Here is a 17,408-nt window from a genome sequence, read left to right on the forward strand (position 1 = left end):
AATGGAGGATGAAACAATTATGTATCCAATCAAATTGTTAGAAATTTTGAAAATATGAGCCAATAATATGACAATAATATAATTATAATGCTTTTCATATATGTTCAAACGTATATAATTGCAAATTACAAGCCCCGGAGAATGTTATTTTTAAGTTTTCACTTTTACGGTAAGTTCCATTAATCCAAAAAAAGAGTGATCTAAAAACGAATGATAATTTTTTTTTAAATTCCTACTAAACAATAATTCATGTAGCTTAATTAATATTATCTTAGATAGCAGAATGAATTAGCAAATTTCTAGTGAATTTTAATATTATTTTTTTGACTTATTCAGAATGAAAATATAGTAATAAAAGAATTAAATATTACGTCATTTTTGCAATAAAAAAAAGGGACAAATGACCGCGTGGTTCAGTTTTTGGATAAAAACTGTATATCATGCTTTAATATTAATTCGATATAATTGATAATTGATTTTTTTTTATAAAAATATAAGATGATACTTTACTTATTTTTAACTATTTTAATCTATAAAAATGACAGATGTACTTATTATTGTATATGATGTACAGTATACTGAATACCGGCATTTTTTGTGACATGTAATTATATACATACTTATATATTATGTACATCTTTGAAAGATTAAAAAAATATTTTAAATTTATAATTTGCTTCTAAATTTTTAAATAAATAATATCTTTTTATTAATTATAATTATATTTAAAGTATAAAGTAATTTAGCTATTAAGTATATTTCTCGATTTTCTCTTATACAGTTGATTTGCTGAAAATTTAAAGTGTATATAAAATAAAATTTTGAGAACATCATGCGTGCTAGTGTAGCGCATGGAAAAATTGGGTCGATGTGCGAAAGATGGCGGCTACTGCGTGGTGTGCGTGAAAAAGATTCGTGCGTAGATTTTGTCTGTAGTTTTTATCAAAACATGACAAAATATGGAAAAATCTATTTACATGTGCACAAGGCTATTATAGGTGGAAGATTCGTAATGTTGATGAATATTCAGATTCCATGTTTCCCATCCGCGTAAAAATCGTTTGTTTACGATAAAGTTTGTATAATATTTCAACGTGAAGTGAAGTGTTGCAAGGGAAAAAGAGACCCTAACATAGACGAGATTGGAGATAAAGTGCAGCCGGACTTCGGCCCGGTAAGAAGATCAGTAGAGATGCTGAAGCAATTGCAGATGGGGATGAGAGCTTTTCTCTTGATGGCCTCCCGAGTGTGGACATGCGTCTTCTTTCTTCTCAAGAAGCAGGTTAGAGCCGTAAGTAGGTGCTTCGCGCCTCTATCAGCTTTTATCTTCTTTAAGATTTTCATAACATAACATCTTTTATTACATCAATTTTCTAATTAAATAAATTAATTCCTTTTTAATTTATAATAATTTTTTATTAATCCTAATAAATATTTATCATTATCATATTGTGATAATACAACGTGTTCAATGATGTACTGTTGTCTATGTTAAAATATTCCATTTGATTATTAAAAAAATTTTTTTTAACATTGTTATCTTGTTTTTTTGTATCCGATATTAATTTTTATATATATAAATTTAATTATCCTTATTTTTTTTAAAGATTTGAAAAATTTTAGTAGCTTTATATATTTTTTATATTCTATACTATTATTAATTAATATTTTTAATTAGCAAACGATATACATATTAAATTTGATATGCATATTTATATATTGCATTTCTCATATATATATATATATATATATATATATATATTATATATTATATATTATATATTATATATTATATTACATAAGTATTCTATAATGTAATGTAAATAATGACATTTGTTTATCACAAAACAAATGAATTTTTAATGGTTATTTCTTTTATTCTACATTTTTATTTTTGTAACTTATTTTATGTTATTAAAACTTGTTAATAAAACTTAGATATTATATACTTTGTCAAATATATGTCAAATATATAATTTTTACTTTATAATTGATTAATTTTTTAGATATCACAAATGCAACCTGTTAAATATGAAATCTTCCCATTATCTCCATTATCAAGGCACAGACTTAGTAAGTATTATTTATGTTTCAGTAGTTGCATGTGTTAAAAAATATTATTGTTTATATATAATTAAAATATATTATAGGTATAGTTAAAAGGAAAGTATTAGTATTGGATTTAGATGAAACATTAATTCATTCTCATCATGATGGAGTGGCAAGGCCAACAGTTAGATTTGGTACACCACCAGATTTTATTCTTAAAGTGAAGATAGACAGACATCCTGTTAGATTTTTTGTCCACAAAAGACCACATGTAGATTTCTTTTTAGATATTGTTAGTCAATGGTAAGTTATTATAAAATAAATAAGGAAACATTAAAGTTAGATGAAACTTTAAAATTATCATTAAAAACAAGAAATTAAATCAATTATGAATAATTGTTATTTTTAATATAATTGATTATATATATTAAATATTACTATTTATTTATTTTTTCTTTAAGGTATGAATTAGTGGTTTTCACTGCTTCCATGGAAATCTATGGTGCAGCTGTTGCAGAAAAATTAGATAATAACAGGGGTATATTAAGAAGAAGATATTATAGACAACATTGTACACCAGAAATGGGTTCCTATACTAAAGATTTATCTGCAATTTGTTCAGATTTAGCATCAGTCTTTATACTTGATAATAGTCCTGGAGCCTACAGAGCCTATCCTCGTAAGTATAACATTTATTCTCCTCATTTTAATGATATTAATTTCTGATTATATCTTATAATTGTAGTTGCTTGTTTAAATCTGATAAATTATTTTATTTCATATATATATTAAAAATAATCGTATATTGTGAAATTGTTTAATTTTAATCTTGTGTATGATATGACAATAATCATGTACAAATTATTGTAAATGTACAAATAATCAATAAAAGATAAAATAGAAATTTATATATAATATATAAATTTAATATTCTTAATCATGATATTATATTTTTATAATTTTAAATTACTATTGTTGTATCATATATCATGTATTATAACCTGTAGTCAGAACTTGCTTACATGAGCACAATTATGTGTAGTGGAATAATTTCCTATTTTGATCTAAATTAAAAATTTAAATAAATATTTTTAAAATTATTTTTAAATAAATTTTAATCAATTTAAGTTCACAAAGAAATTGAATACAAATATTCTATAATTTTGTTTGTCTATTTTAATTAAAAATATATTTGGACTATTGATCACAATTTTTATAAATTCAGAAATTAGTATTTTCTATCTAATTTCTTTAATATAAAATTCTTTCTAGAATATGTTATTTTATAAATTTGTTTATCTATTCAGTTATCAATATTAAATTAATCATTGTGATTTTATTTTATAAATTAATTTATGAAATTCATTTAATATATGAAATTTATTATCAATAAAAATTTAGATATATGTGTGATTTCAGATATATGTGTATTTATTACTTTTATTGTCTTTATAATTATTTTAAATAAAAGATGCTGCATTAATGACATGAAAGATTGGCATATTATAGTTTTGTTTCAAATCATTTAATTTTTAGACTTACAACTTTATATAGTTTGACTGGATTAACAAATAATAAAATTGAAAGTTGAGATAAACTTTATTGAAAAACATATCTATTTGCAGCTATCAGCGTTGATGTTCTGTAAGCAAGCACTGAATACAGGCCTATGGATAGATGTAAAATATGCTCAATTGCCAATGCTCCTCCACTTGAATAAGCACTGGACACTACGCCGAATTGGCAATGAACTAATTTCAACTGTTTTAATCATTTTTTTTAATAATTCCTGTGTATCAGGTACTAGTTTAAAGATTAGATTTTATTTTTTATATTCAATATTTTTTTATCTGCAACATTCAAGAAAATCATAATTTAAAATTCATCTATCTATATTTAGAAATATATCAAATTATTATTAAAACGAAATACTGTATAACAAAATTTTCTTGGATGTTATATTGGGCAGCTATAATTTTATAAGTAATATTTAATTTTTAGATATTTTAGATCTAAAATCTTATTCATGTGTTAAATATATATTTTAGATAACAATTATTTATACCTATATTTCTTTTTTCTGTTATCGCAGATAACGCAATACCAATAAAGTCTTGGTTTAGCGACGCGGGAGATACTGCGTTGTTGAGTTTACTTCCTGTTTTGGATGCCCTTCGTTTTACACAGGATGTACGGTCCGTTCTTTCAAGAAATTTACATTTACATCATACTTGGTAGCATAGTTTGGATTAAGTAATAAACTAGATTTATTAGAGATCGAGCTGCAAAACGTTTAGCGTGTTTAATCTAGGGTTATTGTTATTGGTAATAGATATAGGATGCTGACTAAATGATGAGACGATGATCCCTGACCCCCTGTCCTCATTTTCTACGCTCGTTAGAAAATAAAAACGTAGCGAGTAAGTCTGAAAGGGAATGGGACCTTTAACCAAACTATTTACATTAGCACAAAATGTCCTGATATTTTCGTTATGTTCATGTGTGCGCAATAATATATATATATACGTATGCGTACACAATACATATACATACACAAATCGAGAGAGAGAGAGAAAGTGGGCTTTCTTAAAAAAAGAAAAAATGTATTTGCCAAAGATTGAGATTTTAAATTAATATAGATTTATACGTATATTTCACTTGAAATAATTTTGTTCTAAGTGAAAATATTATACAAAACGTTTTAAGTATTTTGCCACACATGATAAAAAAAGTGTTATATTTTTTAAACGAATTATTTCTGTTATATATAATATTATTAAACATAAAGTATAGTATAAAAAAAAAAACTAAAAAAAATACTAAGTCACAGTTTAAACGGACTTTGCTGTAACTCACTGTATCAGTGAGGCAGCTATCCTGAATATATCTAATAAAAAGAAGTATTAATGAACTATAAAGAAGCGATATTTGGTTTCAATAAATTTTTCGAAAAATGGAAATTGTTTAATGTTATGTACGATGTTATACATCAAAAAGAAATACGAATGAAGCAACAGTAAATAGATAAAATCGTGCATATATCTGTATACTTTATTTGTTTATTTCATCATTCAAAAATACTATTGAAAATTATTATAGTTTATACAATGATGGGAAATGTATTTGTTGCAGAATGATGATTGAGTGAATGAACAATATAATCAAGCGATTAAACATTTTACATAGCATTTATACATGTATATTATGTATGTATATGTATAAATGTTAGTTTTACTTAATTATAAAAATTCAATTTAAAAAATGCCCATGTGCACAAGAAATAATAATACTTTGTTCTCAAATAAATTATAAATAATTGAGAACATTTGTTTATTTATTGACATATATCAAACAAGTTGCTCACATGGATTTATATTATTAATAGTAATTTATTCCAAAGTAAGAAGAGCCATGGGTAATAGATATAGGATAAGGCAGGATTATATTACACTCAATAAAAATAATGTCTTTCTGTACATAGTAAACCTATATGTACATGTATGGATGTTCTGTTATCACATACATGCAACTATATGTATATGTTAAGAAAAAATATTAATTTTTTAATTTCAAATATACAATAATTGCAAAACAACTTGTATAAACATAGTCCATAACTAAATATGGTTCTATGTATCGCGATTGTCTTTTTAAATTCAAATATGGATTAAAATGTACATATTTAGTTTATAAAGATAAATTGTATTTTTGGTTTTTACCTTTCCCATAATATTGTTAAGTATTTTAATAGATTATTTATTTTAAGTAATTAATAATATTAAATAGTAATGTACTTTCTTGCGTTATGAATAATATTAAGAACATATTCTTATTTTGTATTTAATTTTTTATTTTCATAAAAATTATTAAACAATATGTGAGGCCTTTAACAGCAGAGATGGAACATCGACGCTAATAATCAATGCGGAACAAATACTAATTCCTTTAGACTTTTCTATATAAGAAAACAAAAAATTAAGTAACAATTACCATTTCCGAAAATTTAATATTATTTATAAAATAATGCATTATATGTATCTCTTTGCTTTATAATCAGCTTTAAATAGTTTTTTTTTTAGATAAAACAATTATATCTAATCTGATTTTGTAGTACAAAGTTAAAATAGAATTAAATGAAACAAATGAATTGATAATACAATAATTATAAGAACATCGATTTTCAATATATATTACAAATGATCATGTATTCCTTTCACGAGACATCACAGAGTATTTTATATATCGAAGACTGTTATGATGGAAGTGAATTTTTATAAATTATTTTAATTTTACACCTTAGGTGGATCTTCGCGGATCATTTCTAGAGAACTATCCGAGTTATTAGCGCTACTTCCACTTCCAGCATCATCTTCTCGTTCAGTTGCTTTTTCTTGACTTGTACCTGCAGCATCTAATTGCCATGTTGGTATAGATATAGATGTTGGCACTGATGTTGGTGCACTTGGAAATTGTTTTCTGTTTAAAATTTGAAATTTTGGTAAATATACGAATATTTATGAATTCCTTGACTTTCTATGTACAAATTTTATAGAACTTTGGTAATACTAAGTACAAAATTTTGCAAGAATATTAAAAATATAGAATCTGTGTTTTTTATATCTTTTTTGTCAATCAATCATAATTTGATTGATATATTTTATAGTTCTTTTATTCAAAAAATTTTTACTTTTGTATTTTCAAATAAATATATCTGAGAGATTGAATCTGAAATATATACATGTTTGTATGTGTGTGAGTCAGTATAAAAAGAATAAATATAAACTTTTGTATAAAAATTATATCTTAAAATTAATGTATAAATTTAAAATAAAATAGAATATGATGTATAAACAGAATAATCATCTTGTATAGCAATAAATGTTATTATCAAATTGTTGATTACATATTGTATTCTAATGTTTCAATATGTAATTATAATAAAATACATATATGTATATTATACCTTGATAAAAGTAAAGATTTGAGACTAGCTAAATCTTGTTTCAATTCTTGTACCAATTGAGGTATCATTGGATCCATAGATTGATTTTGTGTCAATTTTTGTACATCCTCTTCGACTTTTGAAATAGATTGTTTTACTTCTTTCATAGAATTTTGAATACTCTTATCTAACTCACTGACCGAGTCTTTTATACTATCTTTCTTTTTCCGGCCAAATAGTAATGGTTCAATAAATTTCTACAATAGAGTATGTTCAACTTGTATGATTTTAAAATAATGTTTGTATCATATAGATTTGATAATACCTTATAGAACCAATATACGCAATATATAGTAACACCAATTAAGGCAGTAGCATTGAAGAATTCTTTTATTCTTTGGAAAATAGTTATTTGGCATGGGTATATTTGTTGAAAGCATGGATACGTATGACCTTGTGGAATAGGAACCACAGTATAATCCTTTGAATTATTAACATTTTGATCAATTGTTATATCTATAGAAGCTAATTTAAATGCTCTTTTAATCTCTTCTTCAGTTAAACCTTTTCTTTGAAGAAATTCTTGTTTACGTCCTATAGGACTATTTTGTACCTTAGGATTTTGTAGAAATTCCACTGCAGTTTTTACCTTAAAAAATTTTTGTGAATTAAAATATATGTATATATATATATATCAATGCTTATATAATAGATCAATGTATGGTTTCATACTTATCGATATTCCGAAAAAATATTAGAATCTAAATAAATATACATACATATATACATACATATATATGTATATATAACCCAAAGAATGATAGAAACTTACTAAATTTTCCCTCAAAATAAGGTTATTATTATTTCCATCTTGGTCACTCATTGTTTGTACTATGAAGTACTATGTAGAAGAAGAACTACGAACGAAATATTCAGTTCTTTCATATGCAAATCATTTTGCAATACTGGGTACACATGTATCCGAAAATATTACAACGCGCAAGCGTTAATATAAACACTTGGTATACTATATTTTGACTATTAAAAAAGTTTTAAATATTTATCAAATAAGTTATTGAACTTTATATTTTATTCGATTAAAGTATAATTTATATATAATTATAAACGAAATAAATTTTACATTGTATAATAAATAATATAATAAAAGTGTAAAATTATTTAATGCATATATTTTGTTGACTGTACTATAAGAATAAAAAAAAAATGGAATCAATATAACCAAATTTTTTGAATATACAAAGAAACTGTTGAATGAGTAAATTTTTTATAAATATAATTCGATATCTTTTTTAATATTTTTATTATAGTAATTAAGCATATAAATGTACAACTACCGGTTTTGAAATCAATACAACAACCTTATTTGTCCTATAAATGTATAATTAAGATATTTTTAAAGATAATGATAGATAGATGAATTTAAATTTAAGAACAATAATTTCTTGTATTTTATATCAATTAATTGTTATTTCAAAATAACATTTTAATATTGTAATATTATATATCTTTGAGACACGTAGTATAAAGAAGTGGGTGTTGCTTTCGTCATTTGATAGTTCGCACTTGTATCAGAAGGTTGGTACTGTTACTGTACGTTTCGGAGGCTGATACAAATTAGCATCTCTTATTTTATTAAACGTACTAGAAGTCATGTGTAAGTAATTTTTTACAATTTTGAAGTTCATATTTGTAAATATTTGTATATTATAATTTTCAAAAAATTTTTGATAATATTAATACCTAGGTATAGGTCGTTCATTTCCGATCAATAATACTAACCGTTTACAAGACATATTAGAGAACCTCAAATGTCATTTAAGAAAAGGGGCGTTATCCTTTTATACTATATAAAAAATATATATAAATTTTTAAATAAACTTTTTCAACTTTTTGAAAATAATTATTATGATATTCAGATAATATATTTTTGTTCTTGAAAAATATTTTTATCACATTTTGTATTCATTGATTTTTGTACTTTTTTTAATATATTTTAAAATATTTTTTACATATTTATTTATTTTATATTATACTTATTATAGATTATCATTGTATTAAAAATTATAAAATGAAATAGGTTAAGATTACATTTAAAATGATTTCTAATACATTAAATATTAAACATATTTTGTATATAAAATGTATTTTCTATATAATTTATAAACATATTTTTTAAGTAATTCAATTTATATAATAATTTAATAATTATAATATATTTTATTAAATTTTATTATCTCTTTATTAAACTTTATTAAATTTTATTATCAGTTGAGAAATAAAACCTAAAATTTATTTCATCATTCAAATATAAGAACAATTATTTTATTTTAGATATTTTGTATATTTTTTTCATTTTTATATATTTTATATATTTATGTATATATTTTATATATTTCTTTATATTTTAATTTTTTATCAATACATAAATTATAATCCAATAATAACAAATAAATTATTTATTTATAGGTTGATTGTAATTGAAGTAATAAAAGGTACCCTCTGTCAAAATGATAGGGGGTTTATTTGTATACAATCATAAGGGAGAAGTACTTATCTCCAGAGTATATAGAGATGACATTGGACGAAATGCAGTTGATGCATTTCGTGTTAATGTTATCCATGCCAGACAACAAGTACGCTCTCCTGTTACTAACATCGCTAGAACATCATTTTTTCATATAAAACGGGCTAATATCTGGTTGGCTGCTGTTACTAAACAAAATGTTAATGCTGCAATGGTTTTTGAATTTTTATTAAAAATCATTGATGTTATGCAATCATACTTTGGTAAGATTTCTGAGGAAAATATCAAGAACAACTTTGTGCTAATTTATGAATTATTGGATGGTGAGTGTTATTGCATATCCTATAAGTATTCATATTCATGAATATTTTATATTTAAAATGAATATTTTATGCTAAAATGTAATTAAATTTATTGTTTAGAAATTTTGGATTTTGGATATCCTCAGAACTGTGACACTGGAGTATTAAAAACATTTATTACCCAACAAGGTGTTAAATCAGCAACAAAGGAAGAACAAGCTCAAATAACTTCACAAGTAACTGGTCAAATTGGATGGAGAAGAGAGGGTATTAAATATAGACGGAATGAATTATTTCTTGATGTACTTGAATATGTCAATCTTTTAATGAGCCCTCAAGGACAAGTGTTAAGTGCACATGTTGCTGGGAAGGTTATTATTTTAAAGATAAAAATAAAAAAAGTTGAAATTTATTAGAAAATTTATTAATCTAATACTTTTATTCTAATAGGTTGTAATGAAATCTTATTTATCTGGAATGCCAGAATGTAAGTTTGGAATCAATGACAAAATTGTTATGGAAGCTAAAGGTATGAAAGGTGGAAGCGGTTTGGGAGGTGGTGGTGATGATCCTACAGGTGCTAGATCTGGAAAACCTGTGGTTGTAATTGATGATTGCCAATTTCATCAATGTGTCAAGCTTAGTAAATTTGAGACAGAGCATGCCATTAGTTTCATACCTCCTGATGGGGAATTTGAGTTGATGAGGTAAACATTCTTTGAAAGAGATATTGTAGAAAGAAATTAATATGTAAAATTGTAAATTATTTGATATTTTTTTGATGATATTTTATAGATATCGTACCACTAAGGATATATCATTGCCATTTCGCGTTATTCCATTAGTACGAGAAGTAGGACGTACAAAAATGGAAGTGAAGGCAGTATTAAAATCAAACTTTAAACCTTCTTTGTTGGGACAGAAGATTGAAGTTAGAGTACCTACTCCTTTAAATACTGCTGGAGTACAATTAATTTGCTTAAAAGGGAAAGCAAAGTATAAAGCATCTGAAAATGCTATTGTATGGAAAATTAAGCGTATGGCTGGTATGAAAGAAACTCAGCTATCGGCAGAAATTGATTTACTTGAAACCGATACGAAGAAAAGATGGACCCGACCACCAATATCTATGAATTTCGAAGTACCATTTGCACCTTCTGGATTCAAAGTTCGTTATTTAAAAGTATTTGAATCCAAATTAAATTATTCTGATCATGATGTTATAAAATGGGTGAGATATATAGGCCGAAGTGGTCTATATGAAACACGATGTTAATGTATCATCGCATTAATTGTAAATGAGTAATCTCAAGGCATAAATACGATTTTCTCAAAATCATCTCTTTAAAGCGCATATTTATAAAACAGTTTTCTGAAATACTCAGATTAACTGATATATGATTAAAAAAAAAAAAAAGAATAGATACCAAGAGGGGAAAATCTTTGTGCCAATGTTTTTTGTAATCTGATTTTTTCGTGTACATATTATATTTTATTGTAATATGAGTGAGTTCTTTTTAAGAATCTTTTGTACAACATTTTATTCTATCTGAGTTTTAGTAAAATTCCTACTTATGTGAAAATTAATATTGTCATTTTCATCGAATTGTAAATTTTAATCTTGAATGTAAGTGTATTACATCATATCTCATTATATATTAATTGTATTTTTTATTCTTTTTATGATGAATAAGAAAATATGACCTAAATTATGAAATAAGAAAATTCATGACCTCTTTGGTATCATTAAAGAAATTTAAACATCGCAATATTTAAAATGCGCTCAAGAAGTTTAGATTATTGAAAATATTTGTTGTCATTTATGAAAATGAATAGAGAATATCCTGATTCATTGTAAAGGAATGATTTTGTCTCTCTATGTTAAAATTCATATGCATAATAAAGTATGTATGTAATTTAAAATTTTATTATTTTTTATAAATAATATTAATTTTTAAATGATTGATTTCTATATCGTTAATTATAAATTAGTTTTTATATTATTCATTATGAACTCTCGAATATAATAGCAAAATGAAAAAAAAACAATATAATTGTAAAAAAATGTTATAAGAATCATTTTTGAATTTTAAAATATTTAAAATTAATATAAATCTTTTATATAAAAGTTCTTTTTTATAAAATCATCGTGTATGATTTTCATTTTTTGGTAAAATTTTTATTTTAAATATGAAAATATTCATAAATTCATTTAGAAATCAATCACAAGATGTAATAGAATATTAAAGTTAGAAATTTTTTTCATTATCATTTTTCTTATTTCACTAAAAATTTTTTGTAATAATTAATAATAATTGTATAAACTCACCATATTACATATTGTTTTTGCAGTGAGGAGGTCAAGAATTGTGATATCATCTCAAACTTCTTTTTTGAAATAAATTGCGTTTCGATAATGCAACTTGTAAAAATCCGCGAAATAACTAACGGATATAATTCAAATTGCAAGTAGAGTCAAATCATGTAAGTCAAATCGACGCGATTGGATATGCGCAATGATTCATTAATATCGATTGAAATTAAAATTAATCTAACGTACTATTTAATGTATATTTCTTAACTTGTTATTTGAATTTTTGCAGTTTAATAAATATTTTTTTAAATTGGTTTTTTATATAATAATTGTAATTTAAATTATAAATTTTTGAATAGGAAGTTTATAATTACAAATTTATATAGACATTTATACCGGAAGTCAAGATTATATGTCAAGATTTAGTTTTGCTTATTTTTCAATAAAAATTATGTCGTGATATTTTTACTTCATATTTTAATGAAGAAAAATAGGTATGTAATAATGAAAATAAATTATAGATTTAATTATTCTTATAAATTGTTCGTTAAAATTAAAGATTATATTTTTTCATAATTGATTAAGTAATTGATTTGACGCACAATAAATTGAATGCTGTCATGAATACTAATGGTAAAAAAAGAGGCAAAGGGACATGTCCTAATTAGTTTTAATCTATTGGATTAATGAAAGTTTCGAGTGTATACAAATCAATCAGTGTGGATTTGAAATAGAAATTTAAATTCGAAGCTTAGTTTCTCATCTACATATTACTCGTTTGCTTTGGTGGTAGAACGTGATAACTTCTGCTTTGGCGCATGCGGCTCGTAGCCATACCCGTGTTCGTACCTGTCATGGATTCCAAGGATCGACCGCGAGCGCAGGCACGCGTGATCGCACGATTTTATGCGTGAAAATCAACGATACATCGAGAAATCCGTATACAAAAGTAATGCACGATTATGAATCGGTGGTAAAGTGGTGATTTTGCACTGATCCAAGTGTTGGCGTCGTGTAAATAATCGTCTCAAGATGAATCCTCTTGACACGGGTTACGAGTCTTCTGTCACACGGAGCATAGATATCGTAAGTATTTGATAAAATGAATCATTTCATTCGATAAAATATATATTTAATCGCGATAAACGATACGATATATGTTCTATGCTACGATTCATATCTATATTTTATATTGTCTCAGTGTCGGAATGTCTAATTTCGTAGAAATTTTTTCGAACGCGACCGATAATTTTTCTATCCATTACCGATTACTTTTCGCTTCAGTAATTTTTAGTGGAAAGAAAATTTTTTGATTTTTGATCAGATTGTTAGTGTATAGGTTACATACGCGGTTGCGTATTGTATGTGCCACGTCTTCGAGGTCTCGTGGCGATTTTCACCGAGCAGTTTTATGGGTACCGCTATTTTTAGTACATACCGTAAACCTGCAACTCTGGCATAAACGAAGGTATTGAGAATTTTATAATTTTTGTTATATACCGGCACGTGTTATTTCTCGAATCGATGGCTCCGATTATATCAAATGAATAATTGTGATTGGTATGTTCGTATCATGATTATATGAAACATCTTGAAAGTACTATAATAAAATACATGATAGAACTTTGTTAATGATAATTCAATGAGATAAAAAATGAATTATCTTTGAATTATTATTTTTGGCGGGAAATGGAAGGAAGTATTTATAATAATATATCGTGTACCGAAATGTCAGCGTGCAACGTGGTTCATTAAACGACGACCATTGTGTCTGGGCGAGCTCATCGTAATCAGCTGTTATCAAGAACGTTGTTATATGTGTTTCCTGCCACTTATAGTTCTACTATTCTATCGTAACCGATATGAGTCATTTTTACGGCTTCATTCTGCACTGAATTGTTAACTAATAAAGCAACATCATATTATTTTTATATATTGGATATTTTATCATTCATCTTATCGCGCTACATCGGAAACGATATAATCGATATTCTACCAATGAGACGGTTAAAATTTTAAGTTTCAGCAGAAACTATTAAAAGACAAAACGGACAGTGGTGCCTTAGAGGTGAAAAGCTGGTCGATTCAAAGTATACTTAGAAGCCAAGTTATAATCTTCTGTTTAAGGAAACCTTGTGCTTGATGTACACGTTGTGCGATGAACAAAGGACTGAATATTTTTTAGAGAAAAATGAAAGCTACCGATATCTGATTGTTTATCACATTTTATATTAATTTTCTGTGATAATCCGCATGAATATTATGCTTGGAGGATATATTTGTGAGTTATTTGAATAGCAGTATAAGATATTGAATCACTTTTTGAATTGCTGTAAATAAGTGCTATTTTATTTTAGTTTAATATTTATTTTATTTTTTTAGTTTACTTATTAATTATATTAATTTGTTTCTTTTTTATATATTTTTTTTAGTTAACAACAATTGTATATATATGTATATATGTATATATATATATATAAATCTTATATACATATATATATATATATATATATGTATATAAGATTTCTTGGCACGGATAATGCAAGTAAAAGTAGACACAAACTTCTTTGGACTTGTTGAGTCCAATATATGTATAACCGGTATTGTGTCTGGCATTGTGTAGGACGCTTAGAAATTGTACACAATACCAAGATTATACAGCGTGACTACACAACACCTGAACGCGTACTCTTGTCATATAAATTACGATGAGTGTTGTGCGCAAATGTGCATTATTAAAAAGCAAATAAATATAATAGACCATTATATGTGAGACTACTATCGAACGTATATAGCGGTTATCTGCCGATAGAACGGCACGTGCAACGATAATAATAGAACTGTAGGTGCATTCACATACGAGGGATACCTGTTGTGTAGTATGTTAAAGATACAAAGTTTCACGCTTAGGCTCACTTCAATCATCAGCGGAATTAGATCCGATTAAATCGATAAATTCAATCGAGCTATAGCGTTAGGAATACGCTTTTGCCTCTCAATATGTATCTTCGAACGATAGCTTACCAGAGTAGACTATTGTAACCTCTAACATCATATTCCATTGTTTGACGATCGATAAGTATTCAATAGTTATTATAATGAGTTCTCGTAGCTTGGTTTTATGCCCAACTTTTGTTTCTTTTTTGCGCCTTCCAGATAAAGTACATTTTTAGTATCCTCCAAGGTATCGATAACTTGTTTAAAAGGAATTAGGTCGACGTATTGTCTACGGAACGTCAGATTTGATCACATTCAGAATTAACCGTTTTGTATCTTACGTCGATATTATTTTTTTTTTTCATTTTTGAGATATAGATAAATCTATGACATCATTTTGCATTTATATATCACAAGCGCTTGTCAACTGGTTTTGTGCCCAAGGCTGTTCATACAATGATAATCAAATTCCATTCCATTTGGAAGGCGTGTTCTAAAAATTCATTATATGTTCTTTGATTCTAATTATAGAAGTTCAATTACTCTAAATGTCCCACGAACAATTGGTTTGATAAGGAAGATAGTAAAATGACATATAAGAGGTCGTTAGATAAAATGATTTAAAAATCGATAAAATCGATGCTTGCTAATATTGTTCGTACTTCATTTAATCGCATGTTTCGTTACAATTTTATTCCGAATTGTCGTTTAGTCAATATAGTTATTTATATCGACCAGTGGATGTCAAATCTTAGATTTTTTTTGGTCAGATATCTTTTTATATCTCGATTGCCAAATTAATAGATTTTTACTGGTAAAATCTACGACTCCGTAGCAAACATACCTTGGATCAATGATAGAGAAGATTTCTAGTCACATGGTGCTGAAGCATGGAGAATGAGCGATAGGGAAAAGCATAGCGATAATTAGGGAATGATAATTGAATCGTGAGCAAATTTTATATATTTTCTAATGCAATCTTGTAAATTAATTCTCTAAGTTAAATATAAAAATTAATAATTATCCTATTTTTTTTCTTTTTCTTTTTCTTTTTTTATTAAATAACGTTAACGCAACTTTTGTATCGCTCGATGCGGAAACGCGCATATCCGTTATCATTTCCTGTAATGTCATTGTAAAACATATATGGTACACCGTATCCTGGCTCCTTTCGTGACGAGAAATATGCTTCGAAACATTGTGAATGGCGTATATAGAAATGCATCTACTTTGCCCCATCGAAATAAATGCTCTTCGGCACGCGTTTTCCGCTCGTTTCGATTTGCAATAACGTTTATTTTATCGGAATGACACGAAAGCGTTCAGCATGTATCGAATATAAATAGCGCACAGTATTTTTCGCGCATGTGAATGATTTGGAGAAAAACCTACGTAATGTAACGTGATTAAATACGTTAATAGCAATTTGGTATTGCTGTGGGAAATGGTATTGCTGGAAAAAGCCGATCTATTTTTGCGTTAAATAGAGGCGTGCGAGGTCATTTTGTTTCGCCATTCTCCCATAATCGTCCTGTTTCCGCACGATTTTCATCCTTAATACGATCACCGTTAATGTACCATTACAATGTTATAAATAGCCAATTAACGTTAGTATCGTAAATGATCGCACTTTTGTGAAATCGATTAACAGATCAGATTTTCGAAGATATATCCGATTTGTCCTTTTCAAAGAGGAGAAACGTGATTAATATTCACGAACGAATGGAATAAAATTAACTTATTCAAATTTATTTCGTCCGATACGCAATCACGCGTCGAGACTTTTAATTATTTAAAAAAAAAAAAAAAAAGAAAGAAAGAAAAACCGCAAGAAGTCTTATTTTTAACGTCCCTTTGCAATAAATCTTCGAAAAATTTTGCACACGACGCGCGCGTATTTACCGTTTCGCGTAATCCCGACATTTTATGGAAAAGTGGAATTTAGAGATTCCTATGGATTTTTATTTACTGCCGTTCACAATGCACTTGCTCGTTCGTGAGTAATGCCCCACCAAACACGATCAATTTTCCCCGGCTACCGTTTGTATTCCCGCCACGATTTTGAACGTACGTAACATACAAACGTACGGGCGTACGTAACTTGTTGACAAACCTCTACATGATTCGGGACGACTTCCTTCACTTTCTCGACTGGCTGTCCCGCCGCTTCCTATCTCGCCCAGTCGAGGTCGAGCTGGTGAACGATTCACCTTGCTCTTGAAAGTATTGCTCGCGGAAGTTATCGTCAAGTTTGAAAAAGAGGGAACCTCCACTCTCTTTCCGATGGTGGTACGAGCAAATATCTGCCGACACAGTTCT

At 26.7% G+C, this 17,408-nt stretch overlaps 4 protein-coding genes across 19 annotated transcripts in view; 3 read left to right on the plus strand and 1 right to left on the minus strand.

Annotated features, from left to right (window-relative positions):
* The first annotated feature begins 91 nt into the window (after positions 1-91).
* On the plus strand, positions 92-4,607 carry LOC107993398 (CTD nuclear envelope phosphatase 1 homolog). Of its 6 annotated transcripts, none has more exons than XM_062083754.1 (6): positions 112-169; positions 782-1,291; positions 2,007-2,073; positions 2,151-2,352; positions 2,511-2,728; positions 3,675-3,849. In XM_062083754.1, the coding sequence occupies exons 2-6, from the start codon at positions 1,193-1,195 to the stop codon at positions 3,695-3,697; spliced, it is 609 nt and encodes a 202-aa protein (XP_061939738.1). In that variant the 5' UTR covers positions 112-169; positions 782-1,192; the 3' UTR covers positions 3,698-3,849. The 6 variants fall into 6 exon arrangements, with proteins under 6 accessions (XP_061939734.1, XP_061939738.1, XP_016905277.1 ...); XM_017049788.3 differs by lacking the exon at positions 3,675-3,849 and adding an exon at positions 4,142-4,607 and having other exon boundaries at positions 116-169; XM_062083751.1 differs by lacking the exon at positions 3,675-3,849 and adding an exon at positions 4,142-4,607 and having other exon boundaries at positions 116-169; positions 782-1,282.
* Positions 4,608-5,881: 1,274 nt separating this feature from the next.
* LOC107993396 (peroxisomal membrane protein PEX14) lies at positions 5,882-8,281 on the minus strand. Its single transcript, XM_017049787.3, has 4 exons — positions 7,824-8,281; positions 7,317-7,640; positions 7,013-7,248; positions 5,882-6,525 (listed from the first exon to the last, which is right to left on the minus strand). The coding sequence occupies exons 1-4, from the start codon at positions 7,872-7,874 to the stop codon at positions 6,339-6,341; spliced, it is 798 nt and encodes a 265-aa protein (XP_016905276.1). The 5' UTR covers positions 7,875-8,281; the 3' UTR covers positions 5,882-6,338.
* Positions 8,282-8,521: 240 nt separating this feature from the next.
* LOC107993402 (AP-2 complex subunit mu) lies at positions 8,522-12,481 on the plus strand. Of its 2 annotated transcripts, XR_009832365.1 has the most exons (6): positions 8,522-8,666; positions 9,479-9,859; positions 9,959-10,209; positions 10,289-10,545; positions 10,634-11,742; positions 12,191-12,481. XR_009832365.1 is itself a non-coding variant. In XM_017049794.3 (5 exons), exons 2-5 carry the CDS (start codon positions 9,520-9,522, stop codon positions 11,112-11,114), a joined length of 1,329 nt encoding a protein of 442 aa, XP_016905283.1. In that variant the 5' UTR covers positions 8,522-8,666; positions 9,479-9,519; the 3' UTR covers positions 11,115-11,761. The 2 variants fall into 2 exon arrangements, 1 of the variants encoding a protein (XP_016905283.1); XM_017049794.3 differs by lacking the exon at positions 12,191-12,481 and having other exon boundaries at positions 10,634-11,761.
* Positions 12,482-12,806: 325 nt separating this feature from the next.
* The window catches only part of LOC107993399 (calmodulin-binding transcription activator 2), a 40,002-nt gene continuing 35,400 nt past the window's right edge, over positions 12,807-17,408 (plus strand). For 2 of the 10 annotated variants that reach the window (XM_062083704.1, XM_062083705.1), the window contains exon 1: positions 12,808-13,238. The gene's annotated coding sequence lies outside the window, so the exon portion shown is untranslated. Of the gene's footprint in view, positions 13,239-13,324; positions 13,621-13,654; positions 14,434-17,408 lie in introns of those variants that run through there. The other 8 variants (XM_062083700.1, XM_062083702.1, XM_062083703.1 and 5 more) reach the window with 7 other exon arrangements.

This window comes from Apis cerana, linkage group LG13 (assembly GCF_029169275.1).
Source record: "Apis cerana isolate GH-2021 linkage group LG13, AcerK_1.0, whole genome shotgun sequence".
Taxonomy (NCBI): Eukaryota; Metazoa; Arthropoda; class Insecta; order Hymenoptera; family Apidae; genus Apis; species Apis cerana.